Source organism: Nannospalax galili, unplaced genomic scaffold (assembly GCF_000622305.1).
Source record: "Nannospalax galili isolate Female #2095 unplaced genomic scaffold, S.galili_v1.0 scaffold3, whole genome shotgun sequence".
Lineage (NCBI taxonomy): Eukaryota > Metazoa > Chordata > Mammalia > Rodentia > Spalacidae > Nannospalax > Nannospalax galili.
In genome coordinates, this window is record NW_008351466.1 from 578379 (window position 1) to 598206 (window position 19828).

A 19828-nucleotide genomic window follows, 5' to 3' on the forward strand; every position below is an offset into this window, starting at 1 on the left:
AACTCTTCCACAAAGAAGTCTAGCAGTTTAATCAAGACAATATTGGAATAAAATGTCAGTTTAAGAGACTCCAAAAGTGCATTCCTGCAGAAAAGTAGTAGAAAATGGACAATACTGTAAGAACACATTTGATTGAAACTACAGAAACTTAATAATAATAAATATAAAAATACTGACCAAAAAAATAAAAAATTAAAAAAAAGAACTCTTCCACAAAGAAGTCTAGCAGTTTAATCAAGACAATATTGGAATAAAATGTCAGTTTAAGAGACTCCAAAAGTGCATTCCTGCAGAAAAGTAGTAGAAAATGGACAATACTGTAAGAACACATTTGATTGAAACTACAGAAACTAATCAAAGTTTTATACCAATAAGACAAACCAAGAGAAAAGAAAGAGCTGAACTTTAGTAAGAAAACTTTGTGACATTTTCTCTAACCACAGGCCCACCCCACCACCACCTCTGTGGCAGCCTTGAAGAAACCGGCCCACATTTTCTGAAAGAGCAGAACAAACTTCTTCCTTAAGGATCTGTGATTATTGATTTTTACCATTCTAGTGACTCCCTGAAGAAGCAGTCAAAGGGTTTGCATTTATTTTACCTAACTCAGAACACTCCCAAAGATGAAATGTCTATATTGGGGACACTTGTTGAAAATATGTAAAGGCAAATATATTATCCACAAATGCCTGGGGTATGGAACAATTAGCGTGAAAAGCAAACTATGTGAATAAACAGAAAGTCCTGAAAATAAGATGCTTTGAGGATTAAGGACTTTGAAAAGTTCTAACCTATTTCTGGAAATCCAGAACACAAGTACAGATATGGGAATATTGCCTGGCATGGTGGCCACAATATTCACAGTGTCTGTTTTTTAAAGCATATATATGTTGTGAGTCATGAAGCCATTAGAAATTCTGGCTGATGAACAGGAAAACAATAAATTAATATAAACATTCTTGAGGAAGCCCATACACTCGACTTGTTGGACAAAGACTACAAATCCACTAATTGAATATCTTCAAAGAAATGAAGAAAAACATGGAGAAGAAGGAAAATCATGAGAATGATGTCTCACCAAAATCAGAGATTCAACAGATAGAAATTGACAAAAAGAGGAGGTGGGGGAGGGGAGGAAGGAGAAGAGAAAAGAGACTGGGAAAGGGAGAGGAAGAGGAAAGAAATTATAGAGTTGAAAAGTTCAATAGCTAAAACAAAAAAAAATCACTAGAGGGATTAACAATAAGTCTGAGTAGGCAGAAAAGAGTCAATAAACATAAGGATGGTGTGGTTCGAATGATTAAGTGTCCCCCATAGGCTCAAGAATGTGAACACTTGGCCAGCTGGTGGCACTATTTGGGGAGGGTCATGGAACCTTTAGGCAGTCTGGCCTGGCTAGAGGAAGCACATCACTGGAGACAGGTTTTGAGAGTTCATAACCTTGTCCCACATCCGGTTTTGCTCTCTCTCTCTCTCTCTCTCTCTCTCTCTTTCTGATTCCTGTGGGTGATTGAAGATGTGATCTCTCAGCTTTCTGCTCCAACTGCCTTTTACTGCCTCCTGCCATGCTTCCCTCACCATAGAGACTCATCCCTCAGGAATTGTAAGCTCAAAAAAACTCTTCCTTCTATGACTCCCCTTGGTTGTTTTATCATAGCAACAGAAAAGTAACTAATATAGATGAGAAAATTTAAATTATACACTCTGAGTAATAGAAAACAAAAAGAAGAAAGGAACCTGAACTAAGTCTGAAAAATCCCTGGAATACCATCAAACAGACAAACATATACTTAAGGGAGACTCAGAAGGAGGAGAGTAAAAAGGACTGTAATCTTAGCTACTTAAGAGACCAACACAGAGCTACGTGTGGTGCACACACCCTTAGTCCCAGCACTCTGGAGGCAAAGGCAGGCAGATTTCTATGAGATTGAGGCCAGCCTGATGTACATAGTGAGTTCCAGTCCAGTTGGGGCTACAGGGAGACCCTATCTCAAGAAAAAAAGCTTTAAAAAGTGAGACTAAGGCAGGAGGATCACTAGTCTAATTTGGCCTACTGAGTGAATTCAATGTCCTCCTGGGCAATTAAGTAAGCTCTTATCTCAAAATAAAAAATGAAAAAAGGGCTAGATATATAGCCCCATCTGTTGCCTAGCATGCATGAGGCTCTAGGTTCAATCTCCAGGATAAATAAACAAATGTTCCACATGATTTAGAAAGTTTCCAAAATCATGAAATTTTAAACCTGGAAACTCCAAGGTATTAGTAAGAGAAATTAAAGAAGACCAAAATAAATGAAATGGTAGGTCATGGTAATGGACTGGAAAACTCAATATTATACATATAATAATTCTCAACACATTGGTCTGTAGATTCAGAACAATCCCAATCAAAATCCTAAAATGTGTGTGTGTGCATGTGTGTGTGTGTGTGTGTGTGTGTGCACAAACCATTTACACTTTTAGTAAGCAAAGAAGGAAATAGGAAATGTTCTGAGCTCCTGATTAAAAATAATTTATATGGAAAGGCTGGAGTGGAGGTAGATTCCTTGACTAGGATACATGAGTACCTAAACTCAATCCTTAGCTCTGAAAAGAAAACTATTATATGGAAATGCAAAAGGCCAAAACTTACCAAGACAACCTTGAAAATTAACAATAATATATACTAGCAAATGCCAAGTTGTATTATAAAACTACATTAATTGTGAAATTATACAAGGACATTGGTGTAAGGATAAATGAATACAAAGTCCAAAAATTTGAAATTCATCACAAAGGTGACATGGTAGTGTGGTACTGATCTCAGAATGGTACTGGGTCAATTGGGCAGCCATACAGGAGAAAAATTAAATCATGATCCTTTACAAAACTAAATTGCAAGTAAATTGCAAATCTAGATATGAAAAACAAAATAATAAATATTCTAGGATGTAAGGTATATAATATTCATAACATTATAACATGTGAAACTTTAAGTGAATAAAATAAAATAAAGGAAAACATTAATAAAATTTCCCTTTATCAAGTGATAGCGTTTGTCTGGGCATAATGATACATGTGTAATCCCAGCACTCAGGAAGCTGAGACAGGATGGTAGCAAGTTGGAGTTCCAGGTCAGTCTTGACTACATAGTGAAACCCTGTCCCAAAAAAACAAAGAGAGGGCTTTCTTTACCAAGAGACTTTATTGTATAAGTGAAAAATTAAGATATATAACCTAATATCAATACTTGATTAAATATTATATAAATACTACTCGTGTCCTCAAGATTTAATACTATGCTTTATGGAACATCAGTGTTTACTTTTCTTTGTTTACTATGTACAGGAAGGCAATGCATACTTTGCATAGGAGGATTGTTCAGAAGGTTTTATAATACTCAAATGTACTAATCAGCATATTTATTATAATATTTCCTGATAAAAAAATGATATATATGAGAACTTCAATTTCTGACTCAGAATTTTTGGTCTAAACCACTTTTTTACAAACTATATAATTTTCAAAACTTACAATATATTGCACCCTGTCTTGTGGTGTTCTAGAACCCTTCATAGTGCACTTGTAACATAATTATGAGTATCCTAACCTCTCCTAGTTCAGTTTATGTGCCATCCCAGAAACATTTAACTCCACCCCCCAATCCTACCTGTGGTTAACTGCCTTATTTTCTGGCCAGAAGAAATGAGCAGATTCAGGGCTCAGTGGTTAAGAGCACTGGCTGCTCTTGCAGAGGACCTGGATTCAGTTCCCAGCACCCACAATGGCAGCTAACCACCATCGGTAACTCCAGTTCCAAGGGATCTCACACCTTCTTCTGACCTCGGTGGGCACTGCATGCCACGGGTGCACTTACACACATGCAGGCAATACACTCATACACATAAAATAAAAATAAAAAATAGAGCAGATTTATTCAGTTTGTACATTCATAGAGCACAAAGCCACCCTGACTCCAGCTAGAGCTTGAGCACTCACCTAGCATAGTATCACCTGAAAAGAAAAGGCTAATTGAGACACAAACTAGCAAGATCTCACCCATGGGAGTACAAGGGAGACCAGCTGTTAATGAAAGCTGACATAGGCCTGTGAATGTGGCTCAGTGGTAGAGTGCTATTCTGCCATATGAAAGGCCCTGAGTTTGCTCTCTCCCCTCTCTCTCTCTCTCTCTCTCTCTCTCTCTCTCTCTCTCTCTCTCTCACAATTTTTCCCACTCCTTCCACATAGAATGCTCTTAAAACCATAATTTAATCAACTGTGTTTTGCTGAAAAGTAATGACTAGATAGTAACTATTTGTGTTTGCTCTCCACCTTTCTCTGCCTTAGTTCCCTTTTCTCTTCACTTTTTTAATTTTTATTTTATGTGTATGAGTGTTTTGTCTACAGATATAGAAGTGCACCCATATTGTGCAATACCCACGGAGGCCAGAAGAGGGCATCGGATTCCCTTGAACTGGAGTTATGGGCGATTGTGTTCTTAACTGCTGAGCCACCTCTCCAGCCCCTTTTCTCTTCGGTTTTGTTTCCTCATATTGCACATCCCAATAAGGTGTCACCAGATAAGACTTTGTTCTTATCTGTATTTTCTAGTCCTGATCTAAGAAACCACAGAGAGTATAAATTTTTAATTAAATGAGCTCTGTAGTATAGGGTAGGATGTAACCATGCCTTAAAAGTAGCAAACAAGCTGGATATGGTAGTGCATGCCATTAATCCCAGCACTAGGGAGGCAAAGGCAGGCAGATCTCTGTGGGATCAAGACCAGCCTGGTCTACATAGTGAATTCCAGTCCAGCTGGGGTGACAGGGAGACCCTGCCTCAACACAACAAAACAAGTAACAAATATAAAAAATAATATTTCTATTTATGGAATAGAATAACATGTTATAAATAGCCAAAGCCTGATGATATATAAAAAGCCCCTCCATGAAGTACGCCCTTTGTCTAGGAAGATGTATTGAGTGTAGATGTCTACATAGTAACATACAAGATTGGATATAACTGAGGTTGAAAATATTTTTTCCAATTTTATTTTTTATAGTTTATGTATATAAGTATTTTGCCTGCATATAAGTATACCACAAGTGTGCATTGCCCATGGACGCCAGAACAGGATGTTGACCCTGGAGACCACAGTTAGCCTCCATGTGGGTGCTGAAACCTGAACCCAGGTCCTCTGCAAGAACAGCAAGTGCTCTTAACTGCTGAGCCATTTCTCCAGCCCATAACAGAGATTTTAAATGAAAACATTAAAATGTTTATTAAAAAAATAATGTTTTTACAACCTAGGGATTTTTCAGCATGACCAAAAACCTAGAAGCCATAACGGGAAAATAAGCAAGCTTCAATCACTAATCACGTATAAAGGAAGAAAACACAAACAAAGCTAAATGAAATTGGATATCCATCAAGCCTCCTACTTTGATAGTGCCAACATCTATCTAAATTGCCTAAGTTCCAGAACATTAAATAAACAACCTTCTATGATCATTTTGATTACAATCTACATTGATCTCAGGGAGAAAATGTTCTAAGCAGCAAACACAAAGAATCTGTTGTTTGTTAATTCTATTTCTCACAGTAACATAGATTATCATTCTGCGCGTATTTTCAAAAGAAAGTCCCACTCTATTCAATAGCATGTTACGTCCTCTGCAAGCAATAAATGAGGAGGCTATACTCCCAAACAAAGCTGCTTAGATTAAACCTCCTTTCACCACTTGGGATCTTAATGGTCAGCCCACTCTTAATAGTGAATCAAATTATATTTGTTTCAAACAGTCTGGACAAAGTTACCACTCCAGAAGAGCTTGAATCCCTTGCCTTCCCATCCCTCCCCCTCTCCTTCCCTCCTCCCACACACCTCTTCAGGCACAAACATTGCCCAAGCCCTCAATTCAGGCCTGACAATGCCCCAAAGGAAAGGGTGAAACTCTCTGAGGCATAGCATCCTGGATTGTAAATATCCTTTAATCTGCCCCCACCAAGCCCTAAGGCAGAGCACACTGGGAACTCCTAAACTGAGCTGACATAGCTCTGAGCTAAAGGCAAGAACGAGTGACAGCTTCAACAGACAAATCAGGTACAACCTTCAGCCTGGGGTGGGATGCAAACCTAATGTAAACAGCTGGCACAGAAAATACTCATATGTTATTGCTATGTTAAAAGCCATTCTCAAGGGAACCTGGCAAAACCAAAGAAAGCCATGAATATTTAATTTATCTGAATTACATCAATTTGTCTACCCACACTGGGGTTTCTTTTGAGGCTTGAAATGTTATACTTTGTGATGGGGGGGCAAAATATATAACCAACCTAAACAATAAATAAAACAACTGAGAGTAACAACATTCTAGGGAAACAATGGGCCATCAGAATGTGATCTAGGCATGCCCCATACTTGTCTCATCCAGCACTTGCCTGAATCCAGCTTATCCTTTTGTCAACCTAAATATTTTTTAAAAAATCAGAAAGAGACGGGGGGGGGAGATTATCCAAAGAATAATGATATGTATTTGGTTGTAGCACAGCAATACTATTTGAATATACAGGCCATATACATGTGCATTTTCAAAGAAACTGACACAAAGGAAAATTTGTGAAGACAAAATGAGGAAGATTAGATCAGATACTCTTTTTTTTTAGGTCTTTTTGAGACAGGGTCTCCCTGTCGCCCCAGCTGTTCTGGAGCTCACTATATAGAACATACTGGCCTTGAACTCACGGATACCTGCCTGCTTCTGACTGCCGAGTGCTCAGATTAAAGGTATATGCCACCACACCCCGCCTAGATCAGATATTTTCAAACAATAATCCTTAGTCACAATGATTAATAACAAGAGTGCCATCAGTCCCATGTTGAACTTGGAAAATAACCATGTTGCAGTGCTTTCTGTATCGGGTTCAGTAGCATCTGCACAAGTTTGTGGTTCTGATAGTCTTGTGTGACAGTTATGCTCAGGCAATCCTGTGTAAGAATCCTTCTTTAATAACCTCTCAGCTTCATTTACTTTTTTTGTTAAATTTTATGTCATCGACTTATTTTTAATTCTGACAGTTTTCCTCCCCACAGGCTTGCCGGTCTGCTCTCTGAAGCTGGATGTACTCCCACCTCCTTCCCTTTCTACCACCAAGCCTCCCTCCTTAAATGGCCTTCTACCTGTTGTGTCTTATTCTTCAAGTCCAGCTTACTTAAAATTCTCCTCCCTGGCGCCCTCGCATGCAGTGGTTTCTGCTGCCTGGAAGCACTCATGGCAACCATCCAGCCATGACTAAAGTTCCTCCTCTTCATTCTTTCGTGTGTGTGGGGGGGGTGGGTGTGTGTCTCTGTGTGTGTATGTGTATATCTTGTCTTTCCATACAGATCGTAAACCCAAAGACAAAGGTTTTTTTCTGCTGCTTAAACTCAACTTTATTGATAAAACACCTGTCTTAGATTAATAAATGCAAATCAATACAAAAGTATAGCTTATTCACGATGTATAATTATTTCACTGTTTAGATAAAGAGTAAAAATATCTCAATCTAGGTAATAAATCAATAAATGTTTTCTTTGTGCAAGCAGTAATATATATTTGGCATCTTTAAAATGGCTCAGTCTAAAGCCAGGATCAATCCCTGCTTATAATCTGTGATATTTATTATTCCTAAATAGCAGCCAAAAGACCTCTTTGCCACATAAGCACAGTGAAAACCAACGAATTTGCCAAACACATTGTTCCCACGTGCAAACTAAAAAAACAAGACTTCAGTATTGCTTGGGAAAGATCTCAAATTACAGTTTGGTTAGTACTTTTAGGACTTTCACTTTCACCACCAGGTCACTGTGATTTGCTAATGCTCTGATTTTCTTAACACATACTCCAGATTCTTTGAATAAGAAAAATAGTGAACTTCTGCTGAATTCTTTCCTGGATGATGCAAGCCCTTCACTTTTTATGTTGTCATTTATATTTTCAAAGAGGGTAAGAATGTTAAGAAGAATCTCTCTATCCCATCCTTTATTAAAGAGGGAAATCAATTCTGATGGTACTTTACAACTGACCAGCTCTCTTGTCATGGCTGGATTTTCAGTAAAGTTGATAATTAGTTTCATAGTCTGTATCTTAGTAAAGTGATTTCCCAGGAATAACAAAGCAAAAAAGTCTGGAAAAGAATAGGAAAGTAAATGTTGGTAATGATTAGTAACGGTCATGTTGGTTAACAGTCTGAGTCCAGCCATTTGTACAGCTGAATCCAAGCGACAGATCATAGTATCATCACACACTTGACTGATATACGTCTTAATCTTACCCTGATTCTCAGAATTAACACTCAAGTTATTAAGGGCATTGTAAGTCTTTTCTCTAATGATGGGATCTTTTGTTTTTATCAGTTTTGCAATAATTGGGACACCACCCAATTCACGTATGGCATTTTGATTAAATGAATATGCTGCATTGTTACCCAGTGTGACCAATGCTACTTCCTGAGTAAAAGGATCATTTGTTCTCTCCAGGATGTTAAGGACCTTCTGCAGGTCAGGAGCACTCAGAATGTCATCAATTTTATAAGGAAAGTTGAACTTGCCCCTGCGTACAGGCCATGCTGAAGCTGGAGCCTTGCTGCTTTTATTTCGGGTCTTTCCCTTGGATTTTCCACGTGCCTTGCTCCCAGCCCTAGATCCACTCTTGGCAGGGTGGCAGCCTCCACCCCTGCCTCCTGGACAAGGCAAACTTGGTGCCAGTGTTCTATTCCCAGAGATGCTACCAACCCTGACCCCTCTGCTTGCCTTTGCACTTGCCTGTGCCTTTAGGATGCTGAAGAGGGCCTTGGCCTTAGCCTCTAGGCCACCTCCACTCTGGGATTCTGAGTGAACTTCCTTCTTTGCAACTGAACTACTCTCAAGCCTCAAGCTCACTTCAGCTTTGGCCTTTGAGTCATCTTGAGGTTTGGTTCCTGCCCCTACCCCAACATTAGTCTTAACTTCTTTTTCAGTCTCGCCCCCAATTTCTGATGTGTCACTACTGGAGGGTTCTTCCTCCTCTTCCTCTTCCTCCTCCTCCAGTTCTTCTTCCTCATCTTCATCATCCCACATTCTCTCATTCTCATCTTTTCCCCAGGTAAGTCTGTACACACAGTAACAAGCACCAGCCCCGATGACCATGCCAGCAGCCACACATCCAGCTTCCCGAGTGCGGCCCATGGTATAGCTGGTCTGAGTCCCTTAACCTGGGCACAGAGCTGGCTTGCTCTGGTCCAGATTACTCCCAGGTCAGGGGCAGAGTCTCCAGCTGTCACAGGCAGGAGCAGCTACAACAGCAGACTCGGTGAAACCTAGGAGAAAAAAAAAAGGAAGATTCCAGATTTTTTACTTCTCTAATTGTGCCTTTGCATGTAAACAGACTGAATCACTTGCCCTTATCATATAAACACACAGTTAGAGGCCTTGGTATCCCAATCACTGCTTCCTTTCCTCCATCTGCAAGCAATTTTGGAAATTTTCCATACACCCAGAATTTCCAACTTCACATTCTACTACCCTTTCCAAGAACATTAAATTGAATATATTTATAAGTTGCCTATGACCCCTACCCTTCCAGATGTCCTAATGCAGGGGAGACCTCACGTAGACCCTCAGAAATCCAAGCAGTTCCTTCTTCCTCTTTCCAAGCTCCCACAGACCTGCATACAAAAGAATACAAAGGTTGGGGCTGAGAATTCAGGGGCCAAATAGATCAAACCCAAGACAGGACATGTATCCATCTTCTGAATTCCTGGGCCTTGTCCATCATTGCAGTGCTTCTCACCTTTCTTACATCACAGGGTTGTGGCTTTGATATTTATTATCTCTCTACCCCTCCTCCTAGGATGATCCTTTCCTGAAACCCACCCTCACACACACACACACACACACACACACACACACACACACACACATCTGTCACTTCTTCCAAAGGTGCCACCACACCCCCTTCCTTATTAAAAAAAAAAAGCAAAGTAGTATCTAGAAGTTATATATACCTGAAATGCATCTTCCCTGGCCTCTGCCACCTCCACCATCTTAAAAGGTACCAAGATAGCCTCCTCACTCTATCGGCCAATGACATCAAATTCCACTGCTTCAAGCAGTCTAGGGTTCCACCTTCACCAAACCTGACAAACTTTGTGCCTAGTGGTCAGGCCAATACCAAGGGCATTGCACCATACAGTATTTGGAATATCATCCTCCCCACCTCCACCCCAGTACTATCTCACAGCTATCCCCCCAGCTAACCACCTCCTTCCTAGTTTCTTATCTACAAACCTTTGTAAAGAGACAGAAAACGGTATGCAGAAAAAAATCTGTACGTCTACTCTACTTCACAGTCACCATTATTGACTACACCAGTGATCCCTAAACAGTGTCATCATTTTCCCTCTGACATACTTGGTTCTGGAAACTTTTCCTCTCCTCCTTTGCTCCTAGGGTCAGACTGGTCTTCAGCAGCAAGATCCACCGACCTGGACACTGGTGACACAGCAGGCAGGAATGGCTCAGCAGATAGAACAGCACTTTAGAGAGACTGAATGCCAGGTTTCCCAAATTCGGGGACCTGGTTATCTGATGGATTTCATGTTTACGTTTCTCACTTTACCCCGCCCGGGTCCCCAGTTGTCCGGACTCCGAAGACACCAGCCCTCGAGCTTTACTGCATCCCTGCACCCCCATCCACCGTGGTCGGCCATTTTCCCAGCAAAAAACCACACCCCTTGAAAGCACAGGAAAGGAGGGAGGGAGGCAGCTTCAGGAAGTTCGGAAAACTCAGCTGTGAAAGACCAACAGATTACTTCTGTCCTCCTCCCCAGCAAAGCCCATCCCCAGTGATAGCCATTTTCCTGTAGGAACTGTTGCAACCTCTTTCTGGGGGCAGGGGGAGAAAGAGGGGGACACGTACACTGCTGGAGAGTCAAAGAGGGTCCCGAGTTGTGGTAAGGTCCTAAGCCATCACCACCCTTCCGCGGGCCGCGGGGCAATCTCGCCTTTACTTCACACTGATATGCAGGAATTCGGTGTCGATAACTCTTTTGCTCCGAAAAGTACCGCGCCCTTTTGAATGACAAGAGCATGACAGAGTCTCACTTCCTAAAGACTCTGGCTTCTGAGATGGATCCGCGCACAGGGCATCAACACCTAATACGCATCCTTCTTAATTCTAGGTCCTGGCATGCCAAAAACTCCCCATCCCCACATCCCCAGTCTGTGATCTCCCCTGGAATCCCGCCCTCCGAGGTCCACCATTTTTGGTTCTAAGAAAGTCCAAGGACAGTGAAAGCGTGTAAAGAAAGCAGGATGTGTCGCTAGCATCTCTGCTCTCTGCTATCCGCACGGCGGAGATCCCCAGGCATCGCCCATCCACTACACAGACCTGCAGGGATTCAGGCAATTTCCTTCTCCTCCTCCTCCTTCCCCCGCAGGCCCGGGGCTCTCCGCAATATCAGAGAGAGTGCCAACAGACCAAACGAAGACCAGGATTAGGAAAACGTCTGCACACGTCGGCTACGGCTCACGTGACAGCCACGTCACCCATGAGATCAGGACCCCAATTACCACTGCCGCCAGCACTGCGACAGGAGGCAGCCTTCCTTTTTCCTCCTCTGCCACATCAAATCCTGCCACTCATTTTCCTATTTGCCAGTTCCAGACACCCCAAGTAGCTTCTGATTGTGATTGGAATTTGTCTTTCTTTGGTTAACACAGAGATGCTGCATTGTCCATTGGCTGTTTCTCCCTTTTTCAGAAATAATTCTGTGTCTTCTTTATCCACACTCAAATGGCTTTTCCCTAAGCCCCCTTCACTTAGGAATACTCAGTATTTCCCCTGCACTCCTATACCAAATGGGGAACAGGCTATCAGAAAAGGAGCTGGGTACTAGAACTGACTTTCTTAAACTTTTCTGTCTCTTTGTTAAAAATCAGCTTTACATTTACAATGAGTATATAAATTTATACTATTTTCATTTGTGTGGAGAAATATTTAAATCAGAGAGGAAAACCCAATGAGTTATATTAATTTCATTATATCTGCATTTATTACACAAGAAAATATTTCTATTGGTCACAGACAAGGAGCAGTTTTTAAAATATACTAACTTGTTTTAAAATCGAAAACTGGAATTTTTACATGATTTTTAAAATACTCTAAGAATAGATAACGAGTTGTTTAATTTTGACCATTTTATGCAAATCATTCACTTACTTTTTTATTCTTTTGGCTCAACTTGCAATTTGGCAAAATAAAAGCAACATAAACAATCCTAACTTACTTGATTAAAGAAAAGCACATATTTAAGCGCCCAAAGTCTTAGCTGATTGTTACATGGAAGTCTTGTGCTTTGGTGGCCTCTCTAAACACCTGCCCATGGATTGGCTTCCACTTTAATAAGGCTGAGACAGCTGGGGTTGAAGGAAGCAGAGATGATCCAATTCTGTTTGCCTTACCAAGAAGTGGGAAATGTGCTGCCTGCCAACATTCCAGAGCCTTTCATTCCCTGTATTCAGACATCTGTCTGTTGTCCAACTCAAAAATACATATATGGATGGGTAAGAAATTAATATCCAGAACACACAAGGAATTCAAACAATTCAGCCATAGGGAAAAATAAGACAACCCAACTTTAAATATGTAAAGGATGTGAACAGACATTTTTACAAAGAAGACATAAAAATAGTCAACCAATTATGTCAAAAAAGAGCTCAACATCACTAATCGTCAAGTAAATGCAAATTAAAACCACAATGAGGTATCATCCATTCTAGTAAAAACGGCTGTCAGCAAAAAGACAGAGATAACAACTGTTGGCAAGGACTTTGAGAAATTGAAATTTGCTACACTCCTCTATTGAGGGAGTATGAACTAGAGCAACTGTTATGGAAAGCCAAACAAAGATTCTTCCAAAACTTCAAAATGCAATTACATATGATCTAGTGATTACAGAGAGAGAGAGAGAGAGAGAGAGAGAGAGAGAGAGAGAGAGAGAGAGATCTCAAAGTACTCGGGTATTCATTGCAACAGTATTCACATTAGCCAAGACGTAGAAACAACTAACAAATGGATAAGAAAATAAAATGCAGACTATACAGTAGAAGTTATTTAAGAAGGAAATCCTGCAATATAAGATGATATGGGTGAATCTTAGAAATATACTAATTGAAGGAAGCTAGTTACAGAAGGATAAAAAATGTGCGATTTTTACCTGTAGAAGGTATCTAAAATAATCAAACTCATAACCCATAGATACAGAGAATAATTTGCCAGGGGTTCGATGGAAGGGAAAATGGGGAATTCCTGTTGAATAGGTAAAACCATTTCAATCATACAAGGTGAATAAGATTTAAAGATCTGCTGAACAACATTGTGTTTAAAATTAACAAAATTGAGAATCATGGATGATGCATCACAGATAATGGTTTATTCAAGGAAATTGTGAAATGATGATCAGAAGACATGTCAAAGTCAGCCAAATGAATGTGAATTTTATATAGTCTAAGTTAAAATAAAATACCTAATATGAATTTAATCATTTTCTCCAAAGTTGCAATTACTTTTCAATTAGCTTATAAGCTATAAGGCCAAATTTTCCTTTATTTCCAATAATTATTATTTGTACATTCCAAAGATGTGATATTTGCTGATGTTTCTTTCTGAAACATACTATTTATAAACACAAAATAATCTGGGTGTGGTGGCACACTCCTTTGATTCCAGCACTTGGGAGGCAGAGGCAGGCAGATCTCTATGAGTTCAAGGCCAGCCTGGTCTACATAGTGAGTTCCAGGCCAGCTGGGGCTACAGGGAGACCCTGCCTCAAAAGACCAAAAAGAGAAAAAAAAAACACACCCACAAAATAACTTTGTATCATTTAGTATATTTTGCTTTAAATTTATTGAATGTTGATCTTAGCATTTCTATTTATATTCTCATGTTGTTGATAATGTTCCTGTTTGCTTATTTTCAGTCTTTCTTTCTGTATTTGTTTTTGTTGTTGTTGCTGTTGTTTTGTTGGTCTTTTTGAGACAGGCCTACCTGTAGCCCCAGCTAGCCTGGAACTGCCTCTGCCTCCTGAGTGCTGGGGTTAAAGCTGTTCGCCATCACACCCAGCTTTTTCTGTGCTTATTTTTATGTGTGTCTTGTAAAGATCATGTAGTTTAGTTCTTTTATAAATCAATACTGAAAGTTTTTGTATTTTAATTTGGGGATTATTCCATGATTTCTTGTTTCATCTTTTAGAGACTTCTTGACATATATTCCCTTTGCCATTTGAAAATCCTACTTTGCAGTGCAATTCTATTAGCAGTTACAAGTAAATTTTTATCAAACATTAACATATTTTCTCCCAGTATTACAGTTTAACCACTATCTATAACAGCCCCTGACCTTCAGTAAAATACAACTTACTAAAATTTGTTTTCATTATTTTAAATTATGTATATGTATGTGTATGGAGGAATATGTGCTGACATCCCCTCGGCCAGAACTCCACTGCCTTGGGGAGACCGTTGTGCACGGGTCCCCATAGCAGAAGGTCGGAGCAAGGAGAGAGACTGGTGGGGGGAGGGGGCCTGGGAGGTGGTGAGTATGACAGGAAGAAAACACCCAGGATGCTGTGTCAGTGGACAGCTCATTTATTATGGCAGAAGAAGAGGTTTATATAAGAAAGTTTCATGGGCAAAGAGGCGGGGTTGGGTTTCTGGTGGGCAGGCAGGTGGGGGGAGGGAGGGGGCTTGTAAGGCTACATGGCCTTTGTCCTGTCCTCCGCCCACATGATCTACAAGAGACCCTGTTAGGATTAAAGGATTGCTTGGGGGTTGTTGGGTAAGAGACAGTGTATCTAGAATGGAGCGGGCCAGTTTCCTGCCATCCTCACTAGGAGGTATCTGGCCTGGCAGCCATGCGCTACATGCCAGGCCCTCCTGACTATCCCAACAGATATGTACATATAAGAGCAGATGCCTGAGTAGGTCAGAGGTGCCAGACCCCCCTGGAGCCCACCAAGTCCAGTTTGTGCTGCCCATATACTCATGGGAGTGGGACCATCCACTAGAGTGTGGTTAACCTACCAAAGCCACACCCTTAAAGAAAATTGACCCTCTTTCCCCAGAAACCATCAACCAACGATAACTCCTCAGCTAGGGGTGGGGACTCATAAGCCATTGCCTCCTCCATGCTAGAATGTTAGCTGACTTGATATTGTGTAGATCTTGTACAGGCCACCACAGCTTCTATGAATTCATCAATGTAATGATCCTGTCATATCCAGAAGACACAGTTTTGCTCCAGCCCTCTCTAATCTCTGGCTCTTATATTCTTTCTCCCCTTGTTCTAAAATAGTCTCTGAGCCTTGGGTTGGGGGAAATTATGATATAGATGTCTATTTGTGGCTGAGCACTCCACAAACTTATTTGCTGCACATTGGCCAATTGTTAATTTCTGTGTTAACAGTAATCCATTGCACAAACTTCTCTGATGAAGTCAAGTTCAACTCTGGGGCCTCTGGGCTCTCTAACCATGGATTCTTGGTCAGATTTAAAGTACCAGGCATGGAGTTCCTCTTATGAAACAGGCCTTAAATCCTATTAGAAAGAGTTACTCCCATAACGTTCATGCTACTATGAACTATGGGCATTTCTTGCCATGCTGGTAAATGCTGTAGCCCACATTGTTCACAGCTGGGTAAGACTGTTGATGAAATTCTTTTCTCCCAGGAGCCTGCACAGCACCTCCCAGTACTATAAAAGCAGGAAGGAAGCTTCCTGGTCAGCATCAACTTGATTTCTCCATATCCTGTAAGCAAAGTGTGTGTTTTCTTACCATCAAGTTTTAGTGGGTAACCAAGAGCAATGGCAATAGCCTGTATTGTTTTGAGGGTCTCTGGGACACCCTTGAACAAAAATTGAGGAGAAAATATCCCACACTTGGCTTTTTGACAAACTATGGCTTACAGGAGGAACATTATCCCTTGGTAGAGTAACTCCAACTAAACTCTTTTACAGAATATATACATATGTATATAGATAAAAATTATAAAGTGTTAGGTTTTCATAAGGTAGAGGATGAATGTGGGAGGGATAACTAACAGTAAGGATCTTTGAAAAAGGCATATGGAGGGAATTTTATCAGGCATTTGTACCTCTTATTTTAACCTATTTCTATTCTCTAGTTTGCTGAAATACAACTCTACTTCACTTTCCCCCTCTCAAGCATGAAAAATATATCAACATACCACAGAGATACCTATATATCCATGTTTATTACTGCACTCTACACAATAACAAGAAAATGGAACCGGCTTAGATGTTCATAAACAGATAGAAAGAAAATGTGGTATGGCCGGGTGTGGTAGCACACAACTTTAATCCCAGAACTCAGGAGGCAGAGGCAGGTGAATCTCTGTAAGAGCAAGGCCAGCCTGGTCTACATAGTGAGTTTCAGGCCAGCTGAGGCTACAGGGGAACCTTGTCTCATAAAAAGAAGAAAATGTAGTATATGTACACAGTGGAATTTTGTGCAACCTTACAAAATGAAATCATGATATTTGCAGGAAAAGAATGTGAATGGAAATTATGTTAATCAAAGTAACCAAGCCTCAGAAAGCCAAATACTATGTTTTCTCTTATATGAGGAACTGAAGTTTATACGCGTGTGTGTGTGTGTGTGTGTGTGTGTGTGTGTGTGTGTGTGTGATGAAAATAGAAGGGGGATCAGGAAGGGGGATGGAAGGAGCTTAAGGGAGATGAGAAATAGAGGAGTAATAAAATACATATAATAATAAAGCAGGAGGGAGGACAACCTGAAGGAAGGAAGGGAACCAGTCAATGGAAGAATGGAAGACAGGGGGCACAGAGGAGGACTGGGAGTAAGGGAAAAAATTAGAGCCAAGTATGGTGACACATACGTATGAAGATGCCATGGTGTGTACTAGCTTAAAAAATGCTTTAAAAGAAGCAAAAGAGACAAAATTTTGGTCTTAGAAATTGCAGGCCAGGTGTGTTGGCGCATGCTTTTAATCCCAGCACTCCAGAGGCAGAGGAAGGTGGATCTCTGTGAGTTCAAGGCCAGCCTGGTCTACATAGTGAGTTCCAGGCCAGTTGGTGCTACAGAGAGACCCTGTCTCAAAAAGACCCCCCCCAAAAAGAGAAATAAGTGTCTTATTATGCCCTATTCATCACATTTAACTGACAGTATTATTTAAAGAAAGTAATGAAAATAATTTTATGAAGAAGTAAACTCAAAAAATACATGATTGGACTAAGCATAGTGTTCTGGATAGATTTAGTTGTCAACTTGACACACCTTGGTAGAGGGAGCCTGAATTGGGGAAATGCCTCCATTGGACTGGTCTGTGTCCATGTCTGTGGGGTATTTTCTTGGTTTTTGAGTCATGTGGGAAGGACCAGCCCACTATGGGAGGTGCCACCCCTGGGCAGATTGTTCTGTATTGTATAAGGAAGCAGGTGGGAGCAGACTGCAGGGCCTCCCTCTGGCCTCCAACTATCAGAGGGCCTGAGAACCCAGGGGACAGCCTGACAGCTGCCAGATCCTGCCTCCACGTGGTGGTGAGCTTCCCCTAATTGCCTGCCTCCACATGGTGGTGAGCTTCCCCTAATTGCACCATACCATCCCCCTACCTGGGATTTTCTGAGGCCCTCCCAAGGCCCCAGGGCAGATCTGGCTTCAGTAGGCGAGGGCTGAGATCCTAGCAGACAGCCTGAGAGGGTGGGTTCGGACCTACATGGGGGTAGCTGCTCTGAGCTCAGCAGACCACCAGAGAGTGCCAGGCTCTGGCCTCCCTCTGGCCTCCAACTGCCAGAGGGCCTAAGAACCCAGGGGACAGACTGACAGGCCCCAGATCCTGCCTCCACGTGGTGGTGAGCTTCCCCTAATTGCCATACCATCTCCCTACCTGGGATTTTGTGAGCCCCCCCCCAAGGCCCCAGGGAAGACCTGGCTTTGGTAGGCTAAGGCTGGGATCTCTGGCCTCCTTCTGGCCTCCCTCTGACATAGGGTTGACAAAGCACAAAACTGCCTGAGAGAGCCTGGATCCTGCCTCCCCGTGGTTAAGGAAGCCTGAGTGTACCTGACTGGAATCTGAATTGGGCTTCTGTGGGTACCCCTAAATAGCTTATCTGAAGCCATCAGTTCCCTCCAAAATAAACCTGAGAGAACCTGAACCCTGTACCAACCAGCTTTACATAACCAATAAAGAAAGGATCTAGGCACCCAGACAATACAAACAGAAGCATATTTGACCTTAATTCTCATATCAGAATCATAAACAACAAAAGAAATTCACAAGCCAGAACCACAACTAAAGAATAATAAAATGGAGAGCTAAAACACTATGTCACCACCAAACCCCACCAATCCTGTAGAAGAGTTCTACAAGGAGAATGCCACTAGAGATAACCCAGGACACTGAATTTAAAAATACAATCATAAACATGATCAAGGAACTCAACGAATTTAAAGAACACGTGAACAAACAGATCAAAGAGCTAAAAGGAGATAGGGATAAACTTCTGAATGAATTCACAAAGGAGATAGAAACATTGAGGAAAACTCAGGCAGAAATGAAGAAGGAAGTTCAAAACTCAATAAGCCAACTTGAAACAACAGGGGAAAGCCTCACCTCTAGAACGAATGAAATGGAAAACAGAATATAAATACTGGAGGTTAAAGTTGAAGAACTGGACCACTCAAGCAAAGAGTATGGAAATTTTTTAAAAACACAGGAATGGAATAGGCAAGAGATGTGGGACACCATGAAAAGACCAAATCTACGGATCATAGGAATAGAGGAAGGATAAGAATTTCAGGTTAATGATGTTGACCAGATCTATAACAGGATTATAGAACAGAACTTCCTAAAATTAAGGAAAGACATCCCCATACAAATATAGGAAACATATAGAACACCAAATAGACAGGATCAGAAAAGAAACTCCCCACAACATATCATAGTAAAAACACTAAATGTACACAACAAAGAGAGAATACTGAAAGCTGCAGGAAAAAAACAGCAACTCACATATAAAGGAAAACCATTCAGAATTACAGCTGATGTATCAATGCGAACTATGAAAGTCAGAAGAGGCTGGGCCAAAGTATTCACAGATCTAAATGACCAGTCAAGAATACTCTAGCCAACACAACTGTTTATTATAGTTGAAGGGGAAAGAAAACTCTTCCATGATTTGAACAGGCTGAAAGAATTCATATCCATAAAACCAGGCCTTCAGAGAACACTTGAAACAATACGAAGGACAGAAGACAGGAATGACTATACCCAAGAAGCAACAGGAAGAAGCTAAATACAGGTATAATTGCAGAAATACAGAATTAGACAAAGAATGCAAACAGAAATAAAATGATGGTAACCAATACACATCTTTCAATGATAACTTAAATATCAATGGCCTGAATTCCCCAGTCAAAAGACAAAGGCTAGTTGAGTGGATTAAGAAACAAAATCCACCTTCTTGTTGTCTACAAGAAACTCATCTCCCTTCAAGAATGGGCACTACCTTATGGTGAAGGGATGGAAAAAATATTCCAAGCAAATAGCACTAAAAAACAAGCAGGGGCTGCAATTCTAGTATCTGACAAAATAAACTTCAAACTAAAACTAATCAAAACAGATAGTCACTTCATTCTGATTAAAGGAACAATTGACCAAGAAGATATTATAAAATCATGGACATATATGCACCAAATTCTGGTGCACCCAACTTCATAAAAAGAGTACTACAGGACTTTAAGACCCAGATTAACCCAAACTCATTAATAGTAGGCGGCTTCAATACCCCACTG

At 40.8% G+C, this 19828-nt stretch overlaps 1 protein-coding gene across 3 annotated transcripts; it reads right to left on the reverse strand.

Annotated features, from left to right (window-relative positions):
• Nucleotides 1-7392: 7392 nt before the first annotated feature.
• Nucleotides 7393-11528, reverse strand: Armcx1 (armadillo repeat containing X-linked 1). 3 transcript variants are annotated; one of them, XM_008848321.2, is made up of 5 exons: nt 11387-11528; nt 10916-11067; nt 10408-10488; nt 9573-9662; nt 7393-9314 (listed from the first exon to the last, which is right to left on the reverse strand). In XM_008848321.2, the coding sequence occupies exon 5, from the start codon at nt 9181-9183 to the stop codon at nt 7774-7776; it is 1410 nt and encodes a 469-aa protein (XP_008846543.1). In that variant the 5' UTR covers nt 9184-9314; nt 9573-9662; nt 10408-10488; nt 10916-11067; nt 11387-11528; the 3' UTR covers nt 7393-7773. The 3 variants fall into 3 exon arrangements, with proteins under 3 accessions (XP_008846543.1, XP_029409511.1, XP_008846544.1); XM_029553651.1 differs by having other exon boundaries at nt 10916-11151; nt 11387-11508; XM_008848322.2 differs by lacking the exon at nt 10916-11067 and having other exon boundaries at nt 11387-11516.
• Between the last annotated feature and the right edge of the window lie 8300 nt (nt 11529-19828).